This window comes from Apteryx mantelli, chromosome 2 (assembly GCF_036417845.1).
Source record: "Apteryx mantelli isolate bAptMan1 chromosome 2, bAptMan1.hap1, whole genome shotgun sequence".
NCBI classification, from domain to species: Eukaryota; Metazoa; Chordata; class Aves; order Apterygiformes; family Apterygidae; genus Apteryx; species Apteryx mantelli.
In genome coordinates this window covers 34,876,307-34,894,830 of record NC_089979.1, presented here as the reverse complement: position 1 = coordinate 34,894,830, position 18,524 = coordinate 34,876,307, and the positions used below count along the sequence as shown (strand labels likewise).

Below are 18,524 nucleotides of genomic sequence, written 5' to 3'. Positions count from 1 at the left end.
ACAATACAAAATAAAAGAATAGCCTATATAAGGATTCCATCTAAAATATATTTGCAGTTCATAAGCAAAGAGACTGATAACTATTCTTGGACTGTAATTTAATCTGGACCATATTTTCTTAATTTAAGAGAAATTAATTAACATATAAGAATACCAAAAGTTCTACTACCATCAAGAGATATCTACTGCTTCTCCCTAGAACACTAAACCACTTACTCTTCTAAAGTAGAAAATCAGCTTGATTTGACAAAATTTGTTGTTTGAAAATCTATGTTTCCTTTTAATTTTTTTATCCCGTCACTATTTGTAATGTGCTGTTAATTGTTTGTTTTAATATTTTTCTGGTTATGAACATTAGGCCACATGATTTGCAGTTCTCCAAATCATCCTTTTGGGCTTTTCTTAAGAAAGATATTATGCTTGTCCTTTTCCAGTCTTTTGGGATTCCCATCTTCCTTGGGATTGTGAACTAAAATTTTGTGATTACTTTCACTAAGTTACTTCTGATTTTTTAGATTTTCCAGTAGTTCCAATATTATGATTTTTAGAAAATTGCAGATCACATAACCAACATTTTTGAAAATCTAACTACACCTGCAAGTATTAAATTAGTGATTTAAAGACCTAAAACAGACAAAATTTACTTTCCTACTTGAATCATTTTCCCCCAGTTGTTGACTACTGTTATTTTTTGTATTAGCTGTTCTTCTGTTAACCTTCCTCAACACTTTGTGTTTAAGATCCTATAAATACCACTCACTGTTTCAGAGAATGGTCTCCTTGCTTTTGGTGCAAGAGGAGGGAAAATTTGACAAATGACCTTTCCAAGCTGTGGCAATCATAGTTAAAACTGACACTGTTTGCCTTCCTGCTATCAAGGATAACAGAAGTAAATTTTGGAAATCAGTTAGTTTCTCTTACTTTAGAGCGAATCATGAGAACTCATACAGGTTACAGATATTGGAAAAGAAAATGAGAATTCCCGGATATTACTGAAGGTCTGATTTAGGAAATAAGAAGAGTCAAGCTAATATGGTATGCTCATATGGGACATCATAACGTTGTTATTGTTAATTATCACTTAGCACAAAGAAAAGCTTGGAGTATTTCCAGACAATCTACAAACTGGAGTAATTTCACATAATGGCCTTGAGACAATTGAAGAAGTAGCAGCAGCAATGTGCTTTTATTCAGCTTAAATGCTGAGATTCACTCCCAGGTGTAACTCAAGAACAGGTGTAACTTCAGGGCTGTGATGAATTCAGCCCCAAAAGTAGCTATTTAAACTCCATGAGCAATGCCAGAACATGAAGTACTACCCTAGCTATTTTGTGTCTTGGTCTTAGCACATCCCCAGCATGACTTTTTATATTCCAAGGAAGTGAACAACCCATTGAGCTGTGTATTCAGGTTTGGGATCTATATATTCTGGATATGCCCCGTTACTCCATTGGGACAGCTTTCTACCCTTTCCTAGAAGACGCTGGAGTGAAGTGAATATTACTCAGGAACTAGGCAAAAAGACCGAGGAATATAATGATATGTATGTTATGGGGCATATAAAATCATAGTAAAAACTTGTATGGACTAATTTGTTCTTTTAAAAGTATTGGTTTTGGCCCATTCTTAGTTCAGCTTTTGAAGCTCAGGAGATAATGGTGCAGACAGCAAGACCACAGGCAGGCAAAATTTCAGCAGGGATTTTGTAATTTTAACTGAAATTAACTGGAACATTTATTTAATGTCACTAATTTTGCTGATTGGAACTGTACAAACCTGTAGCAATTCTCCGTACCAAGAACAACCTCAACCAAGACCCAGCTGCTGCTTCAGAAGGATGCAGGCCTTCAGCAGGTCCTATGCCATTGTCTGCCAGCTCCGTGTTATTGTCTTGAATACTCTAATAGGTCTCAAATGGCATTAGACTCTCAATATTAGGTAACCATGGTATTATTTGGAAGGTATTAGAGTCATGAAATGCGCCGATAAAGAATACGTTGAAAACCTTGAAAGAATACTTCTCAGGCTGCGTATGGGAGTGCAGCACAAACAATTACTAATTGTACAAAACCTTAGGCATAAACTATGGCCATATCGCTGAGGTAAATTAAAAGACAAAGTTAAAGGCAATCTTAATGCCTCCTAGTTAAAAAATGTTTAGAAATCCTGTTCCTTTTTTGAGATGTTGTTATTACCACCTGTTGTCACTTAACTGAGCAAAAGATTCTCTAAACCATGAATAAAAATGGATCGAATATTGTAAGATTCTTGATTAGGCCAAAAGTCTAATAGTATCTGAAAAGATTAGTACATATCACTTTGCCTATTAAGTCAGTTTGTTATGCTTCTCCATATGGCACAGGAATGTAATGTTACATGTGATAGAAGATCAGACAGGAAGGTCTGTTGGCTTTTATTTTAGATCTCTAACCTCAGTAAAATGCAAAAAATATTAAATTGACAGAGAAGGATCTGGTAAGTTTAAAAAGTTTCTCTAATAACTTCATGAAAATGCATTTTTTGTGGTTACCGATCATCAACATCATGTTCCAGACTCTAACCCAGTAATGGTAGCATCACTGTTACAGAGATGAGCAATATTCTTGTTATAATAGTCAAAAATCCTAAGCAAAATGAAAAGATTGCTCATCACTGGCAACAGCAACTGGCAACATTTTCAGAAGGTAGTGCATGGCTAAGTTAGCAATGCAGGAAACAGAGAGCAATGATAGAATCAGAGTCTTTTCCCAAGGAATCGGAGACTGATGTGGCTGCTTAGCTCCCAGGCTGCTCATAAGGAGAGGTGGGAAACAGTGTAGGTTTCACTGCAGAAGGAATCTAGGGAATCTCCAGGATTTCATTTAAGGGAAAAATCTAATCTTAAACATACGGCCAGTCACACTTGCCATCATTAGATAATGACCAAAGGGGACAAAAAGCAGCCAATACATTTGTTGGTACATAAAATAAATTCTTAGCAGTAGTATTAGAGTGTCATGTTAAGTGAAAAGCTACGGTATTATGTAAATCCAAACTAAAGCACAGCAAGTGAATTGACTTCTGGATTAGGAAGGGCTGCTAGATGTTTAACAAGCTGCCCTTCTAATGTGTAGGAGCTGTGTAGTTATTTCTGCAATATTCAGGTCGTGCACACACAGCAAATTATACGAAGGCCGTTTGGGAACAGTAAAATGGAAGTTCTTGCCCAAGGATATATACTGTCGCCAGGGATTGTTATACAAATAGAGGAAATAGCACAATGATGTCAAGGTTGCCAGCCAACAGAACAAGCCTGAACATGCTATGTTGTGTTACTGCAGTAGTCAGCTTTGCTACAGCACTAAGCCCATATTGACTGAACTATTAACAAGGGATAGATTTTGGTAGCCATAGGTAATCACTCTGAATTACCTGAGGTATATTGAATCAATGCAAATAGCTCATCCTGACTGGCAGAAGCATTAAGGTTGTTAGGAATGCAAGAATATTCATGCCCAATTTACCCCTAAAGGGTTTTAGTTGGCTGTCAAAAGAAATAATATTCAATGTGTCACACTGGATCTTTCAAATTCTGCTAAAACTTAGAGAATTATCAATAAATACAGGCAAGTGATTTGCTCTCTGCTCCTGAACATAGATTACATACAAAACATTGCAAATTTTTGATGAATTATAGAAATGAAGATTATGCTACTATAAATTAGTTATCAAATGTTATTTATACTTTCTGAGCCATCTAGTGGTCATGTTCCATGGTAAGACTTCCCCTGAACATAGCATAGCAATTTGCATAAACTACTAAACTACTGCATAACTGCATTTTTTGTGTGATGCATGATCAGGAACAGGAGTTAGTCAGGCTCTATCTCACATATTTGATTTTTTCTTACCACATTTGTTTTGAAAAAAATATGATAGATGAATTGTGAACTCTGCTCTACGTTTTTAAGAGGAGCAAACTTTGAAGTCAAATTTGTAAATGTAATTATCACTCTGGGAAAAGTTACAAAGTGCTGCAGTTCTGCTGGTTTGGCATTACAACCAGAGGGAAGCACAGTGTAGATCCAGACCCCCCGTAGTACTCAGCCTCTTCTCTACCTGTTTGGTCAATACCAGCGTGCTGAAAGCCACCACACAGATGCCACCTGAAGCTTTAGGCACTTACATGTCTACCACTAGCTACAAACAAAGCTGTCAGTGCTGACATAAACTTGCAGCAGACAAGCCTCTCTAACTGTGGTTCCATGAGCACTATTCTCAGAGAAAAGCTGGATTAAAAACAAAATAAATAATTTAACTCAGATCAATGGTGATTTTGTCATCATGAAAAATGTTCAGGGAACTACAACTTCAGATTTGTCACTCAAGTCAAAGTCCTGCCACAGGATTTTCAAATTGAGTGTTTCCTTCTCTGCCTTACAAGTGAAGCCTAATCTTGTAGTGGTGCTGTGAGCTTGATGCAGTTGATGTGTAAGTTTTTGTTGTTTATATCTCTTTGTATCCATCTTGTCATGGCTCTCAAATTTCTAAAGAAAGTGTTTCACTGAGTGGCAGGTTGCCTGGAGGACTGTCTGGCCTGGAAATAAGAATAAACTGGATGAATAATCTGGAGGAAATGTGAGTTTTGAAAGACAAAGTCCATTTTTCTATCAAAACATGCTGTAAGTGACTACAGAAAAGAGTATATAGAACAGAGTATAAATGACTACATAAGCTCACTTACACAAATATACCAACCTATTCAGGACAACTAGCTCATCTGGACTGAGGTAGCTATCTCCTGCTCTAACAACACGGAGTGTAGGTAATGTTATAGTTGCTGGCAAGTTAGTAAGGAATGCTTTATGTGCTGTGATTGGAAATTAAATTCCCAAAGAACTCATCTCATGAGGTTGAAACTCACCCATCCCTCTGAGAATCCTTGCAGGATACTAAGCAAAAGCTGAAGAGTAGAAGATCTCTTATAGACACTTTAATTTATGGCTATAGAATAACAGCCTTGTTATTTTCCCTTCTCCTGTGGAGATTTCCAGACTATATGTGAGTAGGTATAAAACAGTGGCTTATTTCCCCAGGCACTGCTCTAACCTATTTGGGAAGAACAGCACAGAACTTCTCTTTTCTGCCTCATCTTTGCATGTGTGTTTCTCATTCTGCTTTCCAAGAATATTTGTAGTAAAACAACACAGGAAATTTCAGCTGAGTGTAGAAGTGATAGCACTTGTATCTTGACAATTTCTAGCTTGTTTTCCATGCATTAAGTAGCTCTCTACAGTACTCCACTCATCAAGAACGGGTGTTGATACAGAACAGCTGCTGTTTTCCAAATCAATGGCAAATTAAGTCCATTCTTTTTAAAGAGTGCCCAGGACATTGTGAGTCAACGTTCTTAACTCAATATTTTTGTAGTGTGACACTTTCAGACACAGTGAACTGCACACCCAATTCAAAGGTATCAAAATTGATATATTGCCATCATCTGAGGCCACATCTGCTTTGCCTTGCTCACAGAAACCACTCACTGATTTTGCTGTTGATTTTACATAAACAAAATGATCACAAACTAACATCTTGAAAGAAAAAATATGCATGTAATCAAAGAAATACATGTAGTCTACTTCACAGTAACTTTTACAGAAGTGATATTCTTCATTTAAACATTCAAAGCATGAAACAAAATCACGACTACATAACTTGACTAAGCCTTAGACTGTTTCCCAGCAAGCAATACTAATCTGTGCATTTGAAACCAGAATTTGTATTGTACCAATCAATCCAAGCTCATGAATTCACAAATATTGCTTTACCTTTCCAGTTAATTGAGATACAAACTTTAGCTGCAAAAGCATATTCTAATATTCTTTATCTTTGTTCAACAAAGGAGAAAATTTTGTTTTAAACAGGATGTGTGCAGGATAAATTTCGTTTCTAAACTGCAATAACAAGAAGCTTTAAAGTAAATCAGACGCTGTAAAGTAATTCCACAATGCCTTGGAAAGAACCCAAGATTGCCGGTACCTAAATATATTCTCTATGGGTAAATGGAGCTGCCACCCTCTATGTGAACAATAACTATATTCCCCTGATAACTCCACGGAATACTCCATGAAACAAGTTTTCTCTCTGATAAGCAAAGGGATGGAAATTGATTTTCTCTGGAATTGTAGCCCATTAAAAAAATGTGGAGGATCCTAGAATCCTGCTTTAAACAACTACCTGGTGAAATTTTATTTTAACCATAACAACTTTGTTTCTGAAATCTTATTTCACCATTTTTCTGTGTCAGGTATAAGAAATTACTTTGTATCACAGTACAGCTATGATATATAAATGTATTATTTAATACTGAAAGGAGGGATCCATAACAACAGAGCCCCAACAGCTCAGACATTTTTATTTTGCTCTTTATTGACATTGTAGATGAAATACATTCCTATAAGAAGTGTTCTGAAATAATCTGAAAACAGAAACTTAAAATTGATTTCATTGTGAAATTCATGGAGACTTAAAAAGTTTCAGGATATTCTGCGTTTTAATTTTATGAACATCTCAAATGGCATTTCTACATGTGCATTAACATTTTCTGTATTTTTCCTGGTGCTATTCATTTTGAGATTCCTTTTACTAAGGAACCCATGATATCTGGATTAGTCTCTCAGTTTTATCTGTGTCAGGAGACATAGACCATAACCTGTGGTTGTTTTAGTTTCTTTTTCTCAAAAGTCTACTTTGAAACTTATCTCATTTATGTTTTAAGAGCTGTGGCACCTTCAAGTGGAAGACATTATATAAATGATATATAATAATGTATATTAATGCTTTAATTGTCTCTAAAACAGACAGTTTAGACCTGCATTTAATCTCAAATTCTCCACAGCACACCAGAATATAATGCAGATTTAATATTTAAAATCTCAAAAAACAGAAAAAAATGGAAGAAATAAGGAGTGTATGTTACTATGTACTACCTGTTTTTCAGTAGGAAGGCTTTCCATGAACAGCAATACATCTGGTCAGAAACCCCCTGTCTCTACACAATCATGAATCCATTTAATTAAATATATGTTTTTAAAACAGTGGGGTAAGCCAAGGTGATTATTCATAATTTACCCTGACAAGAAGTATAAATTAGCCATTATTTAGGAGTATGTTGCTGTAGTTAAATTGTTTCCACTACATTAACTAGCTCAGGCTTCTCTACTTTGTAGTGCAGTCTGTAATCCAGACATACTCTTAAGCCTATTTTAAAATGCATATATCAACCTAGATTAATTTAGTAATCATTCTATATACATCCATAAATAAATTGGTTCCTAAAACACTTAATATATTTATCCTGTCTGAACATCCATACTGATTTAAGAATGACTAAGATTTTCAGTAAGTAAATCAGAATTTTTAAGAGTATCTGTAAAGCGGACAATACCAGTTTCACTATGGTAATACGGAAACTAATTTAATCAAAATAATGTGGCTTCCTTAGGATCTAAGGAATAGAATTAAAACAAAATAAACAAAACAAAGCAAAGCAAAATAAAATTAAATTAAATGGGTAATCAAAATAAAATAATTTGATGCAAAATGTTAAAAACATATGAGAGCATCCACACTGAGCTTCCCAACTTACCATACCAGATTGAAGATATGGTGGCCTTGAGTATATGATGACCCTTGTTTTACCATGACAGAAGAAAAAACCAGTCCCTTTGAGAGTTCCAGAAACTTGCTCTAATAACCTGAGTTACCTGGGAGAGTGAGAACCACCAGAGACTGACGTGGCCAACACATATCCGCACATGAGCTCATCCTGCAGCAGCTAGGGGAAATTCACAATGAGCCAGGCCGAGGAACTGTACCTCAGCCCCTACCACCCACACTTGGACTTCAGTGTCAAAGGAGGTGCTGCATATGCCAGCCCCAGCCATTGAATAAGGAGCCAGGCAGCCCCACAGACTAGCTGAGCAACCAGAGCATATATCTCTGGTTGCATATATAATTCTTAACCAGACTACATGTTACTGAGAATGTGCTCAGTGTAGTCTGTGAGTATAGGACAAACTGGATTTTCTTTACATAAGAATTTTTGAAAAGTAAATGTCTTATACCTGAACCAATATAGTAGTTAAATTATGCTAACAGTTCTTAAATCAGTGCTAGTCTCCAGTAGACAGCCAAATGCACAAGTACTATACTCAGCTGATGCTGATCATGACATAGCTAGTGTCCCCTGCAATTAGGGTCACCTCAAACTTTCCATTTCCAGAACGGGAAGTCAGTTTTTTATAGCGACATTTCTGGACCAGAAATTTTCTATGCTAGACAGCTGGCTCTAGATGGCTCTGAATTATTACAGAAGGTTCAGCTAAAACTAGTCAGACACTTCTGAAATTTAGGCTAGAGAAAATATGTTCTTTCAACCATATTAACTCAGTATTGGAATCCTTTTGTTGAGCCCTGTATTTTGCAGTATGGTTTTAATATTTAGCCTGGGATAAGCATCACCTCAGAGACATGACTTGCATTGTCCCCTAATAAAAGTTGCCCAAATTATAAGCTTTTTGGGAAAGAAAAGTTGTGCTACAATTATGTTAAACCTGGCTGCAAAATACTCTGAAGAGACCTCATGAGCATACTTTGCCCCAGGCTGGCAAAGGCCCAGTGCCCCAGTGTCCCAGTGCACAGGCACTGAAAGGAATAGCTTTCCCTGCTGTTGTTACTCCTGAGTTCTAGCAACTGTTGTGATATCAACTACCATAAGCATAGAAAAATTTTCTTTGCCAGGCTGTAGATACAGCTCTCGCTCATCCATCAGCAGAATTGGGTTAAGGGGGGTGGTTTAAGAGTGATGATGAGCACTGGGCCAGGAAATGTGAAATAGGAGGACAAGAGAAGAAGCTCATGAAGCTGGAGCTAGCTCACGGGCTAACAGCAGGCACCAGCAGTGGGAGGAGAGGGAAAAGGAGGAAACACAAGATGAGGGGACATAATGAGGTAGGAAAGAGGACATGGTTGGGACAGGAGAAGAATCATGAGATATTGAGGAGTAGGGACAGGGATAAAGTGAGTGGGAAACTAAGAGCAGGAACTAAAAAGAGGTTAAAAAAAACCAAAGAAATTAAGAAAATGGACCAAATATGGTCAGGATTCAGACAAAGGGAAGACACTTGGTCGTTTGAGAATAGAAAGAGGATGTATAAACAGCATAGGAATGTTTGGGGTGTTAAGTACAAGGAAAACTGCTAATGTTTCAAAAAAGAACATAAACATACGATTTAAAAATCATATAACTTAGTCCAGTTATGTACTGGTAGCTATAACACCACTGTACTATAGAAAAAATGAGTCTTGGGAGATCTGTAACAAATTGATACAAGAAAAGAAAGTAATACAAACAAAATTCATAATATTTCAATATACCTACATGTCTATTCAGAGTGTAAACATCTAGTACCTGGGTCTTTGCTAGTCTTTTTCTTTTAACTAACCACATTTTTGCAATGGCATGAGCAACAGCAACTCCTATGGTTTTAGCAATCCATTACCGAAGAAGAATGACTACCACGGTTGCCATCATTGGGGCTACTTGTCTAGGAGGGATGACACTGCACTAATCCAACCTTTTCAACTACAAGGGTCTCACTGTTGTTAAAATTATATCTGCCTGGAATTGTAACATGTTCAATGTTTCTTTCCAGACATATATATCATATTAAAATAAGGATGTGTATATTGTTCTAAAAACACTTACATATACCAGGTCCTATTTCCCATCTTGTACTTAAGTACCTAATATTAGAAACCTGACATTGGCCTTTGCACTTTTCCCATTGTAAACTTCAGAAAAATTACCTGACAATAATTTGAGGCAACTATGACTTGAAGTGAATTATGCCAATATTACATCGCACACAGTTAAATTTCACTGAAATCAATGAAAACCCAACTATCTTCAAGTTCTGGATATAATCAGGATTTACTTTGATCTAAACTAAATTACACTTTTTGAATTAATAGATGAAACACAATCTACCCAAGCATGCTTCTACTGGAATATTTTTTTGAAAATATTCCAGTTGGCTCTGTGTACATAACGTTCAGAAAATGGTTGTTATATTAACTGGCTACAGTTATATCAACTTCAATGAAAACAGAGCATGGACTATGCAACTGGAATTTTTGCTGGGTTTTTCCATCCACAGCTCAGCAGTCTGAGATTCCAGTGCAAGATGAGAGTACTTGTACAGATAAATACTTGTATTATGAATGCCATTTATATCACACTTGAATTGTCATTTGCTAATTAAAATATTTAAAATTCTCTGCAATTCAAACAGAAAATAGTCATCAAAAGTGTCACTTAGCTTTATGCTTAGAAGATAGCATTATGATGAGAATCTATGCATTCTTGCACTGGCAGAAATGTCACAGAGCAGTACAGCTGGACACATTAAAAAGGCTTCTGTTTTAATGTCTAATCATTACTGGCAGTTTATTGAGAGCAAGTGAGATGTGCACTTGGGCAACATATTTTGTTTTTCTCTTCTTTCTGGTAGGCACCTGAACCCCATGAGACAGAATGGCTTAAACCTACTTGAAGGTAGATTAATTTGTAAATTACAGTACCAATATCATTGGTGGGTCATTGCAAATTGTTCTGTTCAAATAGGAATTGGCACGTAAAGAGAGGTCATACTCAAGCCTACCAGCATCCAAACTTGATGGGCTTCCAGACACACTTTAAAAGCAGAATCTCAAAGGTATCTAGATTTTCCTGTTAGCGATGTCATAGTTTCAAGGGAGGAGGTTTTTCCCCAGTGCATTAATGACAGTTGCAAATTCTAGTTGACACCTACAAACAAGAAAGAAAAATACACCAAGAACACTATTAAGCCATGTGTTTTCTGCTCGAAGAGACAGCAGCACAGGTCTAGCCATTCAGCTACATAAGAGGAACAGAGCTGTATCAGGGAACAAACTTCTTTGGTCTTGGAGACTGTTTTACTTCTTTATAATCAATGTCATGGGAAGTGTCACACGTGAGCTGTGTTCACCTTACTGCAACTAAAGCATGATGGATTTTATATTAGTCACTTTAAAGGACCATATGAACAAAAAAAAGACAGAAAAAACTGTACATCAATTTATTTACCTGAAGTACAAAAAGGATGTATACTGTATAGTTAAAAAACAGCTAGTAAAAACGTGTTCAGGGTAGACAAGTAATGGTGCTGATTTGCGAGTGTGATGATAATTTTTGGCATTGACAAAAAAAAACTGTAAACTTCTTGGCACCTCAGGTGAAGAACAGTTTTAAATATATGCTTTTAATCTGTACGATACTGGCATATTTCCGCCCAGAGCGGGTTGGCAAAACTCTCCAGAGAAGATTCAAATAAATTACATAAATAGGAGCGGGGCCGGGCGCTTCGCTGGCAGTCCGTGCCGAGCCCCCGCGGCCTCACACGTCGGGGTAGCCGCAGTAGTAGACGGCGCTGCTGGCGTCCGACACCGCCGCCGACACGGGCCCCGCGCCCTCGGGCGCCGGCAGCCCCGCCGCGTCGTGGCCCGCGAAGGGCAGCCCCAGCTCGGGCTTGCAGGCGAAGTGCAGGTACTGCTCGAACTCGGTGCGGTCCACCTCGCCCAGCAGCTCGTCCTGCGGCAAGTGCTCCAGCTGCTCCCGGCACTGCGTCGCCTCGGGCGGCGGCGACGGCTGCCCGCCCGCCGGCGGCGGCGGCAGCGGGCGCCCCGGGCCCGGCGGCTGGCACATCTGCCCGTAGTAGGCGTGCAGCGGCGCCTGGCAGCCCAGCAGGCCCGGCAGCGAGCCGCCCGGCCCCAGCGGCTCGCCGGGCGGCAGGTGCCGCCGCAGCGCGGCGCCCGCCGCGCCCTCGGCCGCCGCCGGCGCGTACTCGGCCGCCGGGTGCGGCGGGTAGCTGTAGGGCACCAGCGCGCACTCCTCCTGCAGCCCCGCCGCGAAGAAGGGCGCCTCGCTCTCCGCCGCGTCCAGCGGCGACGGGTCCGGCGTCGGCAGGCTGTAGCCGTCGAAGGCGGCGCCCAGCGGCGGGCAGTCCCGGTAGTGGCCCGCGCCCGGCGGCAGCGCGCCCGGCCCCGCCGCGTAGCCCTGCTCGGCGTAGGGCAGGCCCAGGCTCTCCACGCACATCCTGCCGCCGCCGCTGCCCTCGCTGCCCAGCCCGGGCGCCGCCGCCTCCGCCAGGCCGTGCTGCAGGAAGCCGCTCTCCACGCGCTTCAGGCGCTTCACCTGCTTCCGCCGCCGCGGCCGGTACTTGTAGTTGGGGTGGTCCTGCATATGCTGCACCCGCAGCCGCTCCGCCTCCTCCACGAACGGCCGCTTCTCCGCCAGCGACAGCGCCTTCCACGATTTACCTGCGCCCACACGCACCGTCAGACCGGCCGGCCCCCGAGCGACCCGCGCCCCCGCCGCCCCCGCCGCCGCCTGGCCGGGCGCCGCGCTGCCCCTTCGCGCCGCCTCCCCCCGGCCCGCGCCGCGCCGCGCGCCCTCCGCGCTCACCCAGCATCTTGCTGAGCTCGGCGTTGTGCAGGTCCGGGTTCTGCTGCGCCAGCCGCTTGCGCTCGTCCTTCGCCCACACCATGAAGGCGTTCATGGGCCGGCGGATCCGCGACTCGCTCTTGCTCCGGCCGCCCGCCGCCCCCGACGGCGCCGCCTCGCTCTTCGCCTTCGCCTCGCCCAGGGGGCTCAGCGACTCTGCCCAGGGGCAGGGGCCCATGGCCGGCATCATGATGGGCAGCGAGCACCGCCCCTGCGCTTGGTCGTCGCTGCTGGCATAGCCCGCATCGGGGCTGCTCATCTCGGGACGGCCGCGCCGCCCGCCGCGCCCAGAGCTCCGCACGGGCCGCGGCACGGGCTCGGCTCGGCGCTCGGGCCCCGCTCACTGCGGCCGCTGCCCCCGCCGAGCCCTATTTGAGCAGCGGCGCGGCCAATGGGGCCGCGGGGGCGGGCGCGGCGCGGCGCGGCGCGGAGGCGGCGGCTCCCGGCGGCTGTCGGCGGCTCCGCGGCGCGGCACGGCGCGGGCGGCCCCGCGGCCCCTCCCGGCGGGCCGGCACCTGAGCACCTCGCACCCGGTGGCCCGGTGGTGACAGCGCGGCGGTGCTGGAGTGCAGCCTCGCCGGCACCGAGCTGCCAGTCGCGAGTGCGTAATATGGTTCAGAAGGAAGGGCTTCTTCTCGTGTGACTGTCGCTGACACTGGACCCGGGATCACATCTTGCCCTTCCCCTTCCTCTGTGATCCCCCTTAGCAGATCAGTTTTGTTAAAGCACGTCGTGCTCAAAAGTCAGCACGACTATCAGTGTACATCAAAATATGCGGAAAGGCAGTGAGGACAATACTGCTTGCTTTCGGAAATTATTATTTTCTGGAAGGGCCTCGTTGTTTTGTGAATTATTTTGATTACTCTCCGACTGCCATGATTGCCAGGGTGGTCCTGATAAATGGACCCCTCTCCACTGTTTTATAATTATTCTGTTTTGAGCTTTCTGGTATTTAATCGTATTTTCAGTCGTACCCTGTAACCCTGTTTTTCATTACCTCGGAAGGTATTCTATTACTGTAACATTTCATGCAGGATGAATGCATGTAAATAAATACATTCTAACGCATCGAAAGTGTATGTTGCTCATAAACGAGCAACCGAGCAATCTGCAACCTCGGGCTTGGCTTGGAGTGCATTTGTTGTACCATTTTGTTACGTAGCATAACCATACAAACTGCAAATAACCATGCCCTTAGACATGACGTTCTTATTTATACAAAAACAGTGGGCAGCTATATATATATATATATAAAAAAAAGTGAATTAGCCTTTGGTTAGTGAAGTCAGCCAAGCAGTTAAGGATGACACCTTTTTTCTCCAATAAAATGTTGTTTTCTTTGTCAGCTTTTCTGTGCCTGCTACCTTGGTAGGAAGACAGAGCTCTCTGGACAGTGCTACCACGTGCACTGTATGTATGTATCTATATGTACCATGTAGGTATGACTTGGCTGGAGCATCAAAATTCTCCGGTCAGGAAGCTAAGATGGGAGTATTTCCCCAAAATACTCGTGCCGTAGGGGAACCGACTTTCTTTTCTCGACAAATACGGGGATTACTTAAGGCGTCTTACAATTTCTTGCCCTGTACGTCTGTGTTTGTGTTTCACTTCAAGTCCAAGATTAAATAATTTTGTGTAATTCTTAACAAAGAGTGACATTTAAATGAGATACTTAGTCCTTAATCTTCCACATGAAGTATGTAGCTATGAACCTGAATAACGATTATAAATGTTTGCTGGAGGGAAAAGGGTCTGGGGTTGGAATACACACCCGAGGAATGATCAAGGCCAGTGGTCATTTAATGACAATGGTGTCAATTTAAGTTTGACAGATGTTATCGAAATCCGTTCACACAGAAATTAGCTGAATGTCTTTATATTAAAAGCTCTTGAACTCTAGGAAAGAATAACTTCACCACTTCAAGGTTTTATTTTTTTGGGGGGGGGGAGTGTATTCTTTAGATACATACTTCAAATTTCCCCAAAATAAAAAGACGCGCAGCCGCCCCCTTCCCTGTTCTGAAGGGGAGTAGGTCTTTAAAGAAAATGTCCTCATCTTCAAGGATATGGGGGGGAAAGTCTATCCCGCAACTTTGCAAACTTTTAGTGGGATAACTTGAGTCTGGAGCTGGTCTACGCTGCTCTTCTATGCCTGCACTGCGGTCCCGCCCTCTCATTTCCCGCTTTGATTTGACCCTGCTCTTGCACCTCCCAGGGTCGTCGTGCCCGGGTTTCGTGCTGCTGCGACAACTCCGGTAGGGGAGAAACGGCCGGGGAAGCTGGACGTCTTGGCAGCGGCCCCGAGAGACCACGGCGGAGCTCGGTTGGCAGCGAGGGGCAGCGGATCGCCGCGATCCGCCGCCGGGAGCGGCGAATTCCGCCCCCGCAGGCTGCGCCGCTGAATCGGCCGGGGTTAGACTTGAAATTGGCGCCGGCTGCCCCTTTCCGGAGCGCCTGCATGCTGCAGAGATGGGTGCACAATGTTTGGGTAGCAGCTCTCCGTCTCATGAACGTGCTGCTCCTTTTCCTCAGTAGAAAGAAACGAGCAATAGATCAAACGAGTCAAATCATAGTTGGAGCTACAGAAAGCACCTTTCGGCGAGCTGGGGTCATACCATGTAATTCATTCACATCACGCAGCTCGTAAAAACTTGACAGCGTTAGTTAATAGGGCTTTATCTCATAAAGCAGCTGTGCATTGGTACGTGGCGAAGACCGATCATCATCACCATGAGCAGCTTCCCTGAGTATTAATAATTTCCGGACGCGAAAAATAGAAATTAAGCAACAAAAAATAAAAGATATTGGGAGCGGTGGCAAATACATCACAAACTGTCTCCTCAAAAAAAAAAAAAAAAAGTGATTTTAAAATGTTTCAGAAGTGCTATGCTATACACATAGAATTACATACGGTCTCCAGTCTTGGGTCGCCATAAGTGCCTATAGAGTACCAGGACCCTTGAACTGAAGTCTGAGTGAGAGTATGTCATCAATTACTGTTGACAGCAATGGGAGCCAGATGGCTGTACACGGTTCTTTGACCAGACAGATGAAACAAATAACTTCTCTTTTACTTACGTGAGTGTCAGTGCGTTCATAGCCTGTCATTTCGCGGTCTAGGAACTGTTTGTTCCCTCAAACAACCATTTTATTTTTTCAGGTTTGTGGTTTGAGGTTTTCCCCCCCCCCCCAAGCCAATGAATAAAACTGAAAATAGACTCAGCAGCATCCAAACTAAGAGAAGTCACTCAACTAGCACCAGAAACGAGGAGAAATATACGAATGGTTTTGCTCTGCACCAAGATTCAGAAAACTTTAATTGAATTCTTGGTTATGCCACGGGCCTCGTGTGAGTTCCCGAGTAAATCATTCAGGCCGAAGTACATAAACTGAAGTTACCAAAAAGTAGCAGTCTCCTAGGAGCTCTGATTGATCAGTGCACTAACTGCGTTAGATACAAAGACAGTTACTCTATTTAAGAGAGCCTCATTTCAAGCACAGGGAAGGTGAGAAAAACCACCCTCATTTTATAGACGGGAAACTGAAGTAGGGTGATTTAAGGTCCAATCTTGTAAGCATTTAATTAGTCAAGGCAGTAATTCTCTGTTTAACGTTAAGCATATATAGACATGTAAGTAGTGGATTCTAAAGTCCTGTCTGTGCTTAAGAGTTACTCGGTGTAGCAATACAGAGCTAGTTAGCCAGAGTCAGGCCCTCGTGCACACTAACATCTAAGTCAAAACGTGAGGAAATATCTGCACCGAATGATTGGACAATTACAACTAAATTTGACCACAGGTCTCCACGAAAATTAAAGCCCTGAAGATTTTCGGGGAATTGAGGCTTTTAGACTATTTGTTAGGCCTCGATCCCATAGCCGGGGCTCATCACGGGCTAGAAATAGCAGGTCTCGCCGGGCTGCAAGTAGAGCCCCAGGGGACACGGGAGGGAGCCGCAGGGAGGCAGGACAGTAATCCTCAATAGGTTATTGCAATCCCGGGCACCCTGCGCAGGCCTCCGGGCCCCACCAGCCGTCTCAGCACCACGCTGCTTTCATTTAGACTTGTCACAAGGTTGCAAACGACCTGTCGGTGTCGCCTGCGCTAGGTCTTCCCGTGCTGTTTACACCAGTGCAGGGTGACTGTGTATACAAATTTGCTAGGGGATCACATAGGCTTGCGGATATAATTAGCCCTTCCTGTGTGGCTTGCTGTACTTTTCAGTACACTTTCCGGTGTGGACATGCTAAAAGCGGGATTTTTATATATGCTTTCACAGGCAATGCAAACTCCCCAGTTTGCAGAGGGCAGAGGGGGAACGTATTTATTCCAAAATAAAAATACAGACGCCATGTAAATAAATAAAATCTATCTATAGGGACAAAATCTGCAGCAACATTCCGTGCTAATTTCTTCTGCAGATTACTCTTTTGGTGTGCTAGGATCTTGCCCAACTTGAAAAGCATATAGCTATCAGAAACGGAGAAAAACCCAATGAGTTAATGTTGTTATTTCAGAGCACAAGACCGCTGTTTCCTGATATTTCCAGTCCCAGTATTCTCGAATAGAGTCGAGATTGTGACTTTATTTTCCGCTCGTGACTTTTTCCTCATTATCTGCCCTGTACAGACAAACCTTAAACCTTTTCTTTTAATTCAACACCTCAGTTTATTACAAAGGCAATCTTCCCAATGAGAAACCTTTTTCTGTCTAGACTAGGCCTACTTAGTTTTCTACTATAGATTTACTTAAATAGTAGGAACAGAGATCACAAAAAGAAGGAAGCTCCTACGACTCCAATGCGACCACTGTGTAAGGGCGTTGACTGTGTTAGGAATAACCAGGATCCAAGGACCCCTTGAAATACGATGAATTAGCTTATTTGTGAGGGAGGTGGCAGGAGAGCTGAATGCCTTTCGGGCGCAGGTAGACTGGGGAAGCCGTAGGGAGCATTCACCGTCCCTGTGGTAACCGTCCTGAAGGAGCTGGCTTGCTAATGCTGTTGTTTAACTGGAGACTGGCTTTTTGTGCAAGGTTAGAGAGCACTGGCACATCCGCTTATACGGCTGCCCTACTCTGTGGTAGATTAAAACATAAAGATTTAACATTGCAAAATCTCCCCTTTTCCAAGCTCCTAGACTTTCCTTTTTCCTCTTTATGATCTTTAAGCCATTAAAAACGTGACATTGCCCTGTGGCTTTTTGGTATAGAGTAAACCATAACCACTAAGAAAAGAGTAGATAAGATTTTCAAGGAGACATTTAATATACGTAACCTGTTAGGAACATGACAGCAGTAGCAGATCTCGAGTCTGACAGGACGGCAGAGTGAAGATGCATTAAGGCACCTTGATCTATTGCAAATATTTTACAGCCACCTCCACAGCCTCCACACCAACTGCTTGCACGGCTCGACCGCCAGAACCATTCTGGGTTTTTAGAACAATCACTGCGAAAGAAAATGAACTCCGCCTTGGGCTCCTTTTTTAATAGTCGATTTTCATAAGTACTCATGAGATGTGAAGGCGGCTTGAAGTTTTCAAAAGGGCTACAGGTCAGGTTTGGGGGTATAACAATAATAATCTGACAAGTTGTCTCAGAAATGGGACTTGAATAGGGCTTTAGAAAATTTTTCTCTGAGTATATTGGCCCAGTCCCTTTTAGAGAAGGTTCATACAGTGCTCACTCACAGGAAGAATATAAAAAAAGCTACACTCTTACTCATGATGCACACAAGAAAAACATTATTTCTTAGATTTCAGTAATCAAAAACTCTAGATGAAGGTTAGATGTGAAATCTGTATATCACGAATTATTCAGAATGGTAACTGGCCTTTTGAATTGTAAATACATTAGTACCGTACACTGTCTGGCACAGGACTGTTCCACTGGTTAACCCTTCTTCCAAAATCTATAAATTTATTTAACAAAATTCATCGACAGCCACTCCAGGCATTATTA

At 42.5% G+C, this 18,524-nt stretch overlaps 1 protein-coding gene across 1 annotated transcript; it reads right to left on the bottom strand.

Annotated features, from left to right (window-relative positions):
• Nucleotides 1–11,155: 11,155 nt before the first annotated feature.
• SOX17 (SRY-box transcription factor 17) lies at nt 11,156–12,898 on the bottom strand. The gene is made up of 2 exons (XM_067292326.1): nt 12,527–12,898; nt 11,156–12,381 (listed from the first exon to the last, which is right to left on the bottom strand). The coding sequence occupies exons 1-2, from the start codon at nt 12,822–12,824 to the stop codon at nt 11,459–11,461; spliced, it is 1,221 nt and encodes a 406-aa protein (XP_067148427.1). The 5' UTR covers nt 12,825–12,898; the 3' UTR covers nt 11,156–11,458.
• Nucleotides 12,899–18,524: the final 5,626 nt, after the last annotated feature.

Excerpts from the sequence above, each read along its gene's own strand:
- SOX17 (XM_067292326.1), bottom strand. The coding sequence starts at position 12,824 with ATGAGCAGCCCCGATGCGGGCTATGCCAGCAGCGACGACCAAGCGCAG. Across the intron at positions 12,382-12,526 it reads CGAGCTCAGCAAGATGCTGG|GTAAATCGTGGAAGGCGCTG; the intron begins GTGAGCGCGGAG and ends GTGTGGGCGCAG.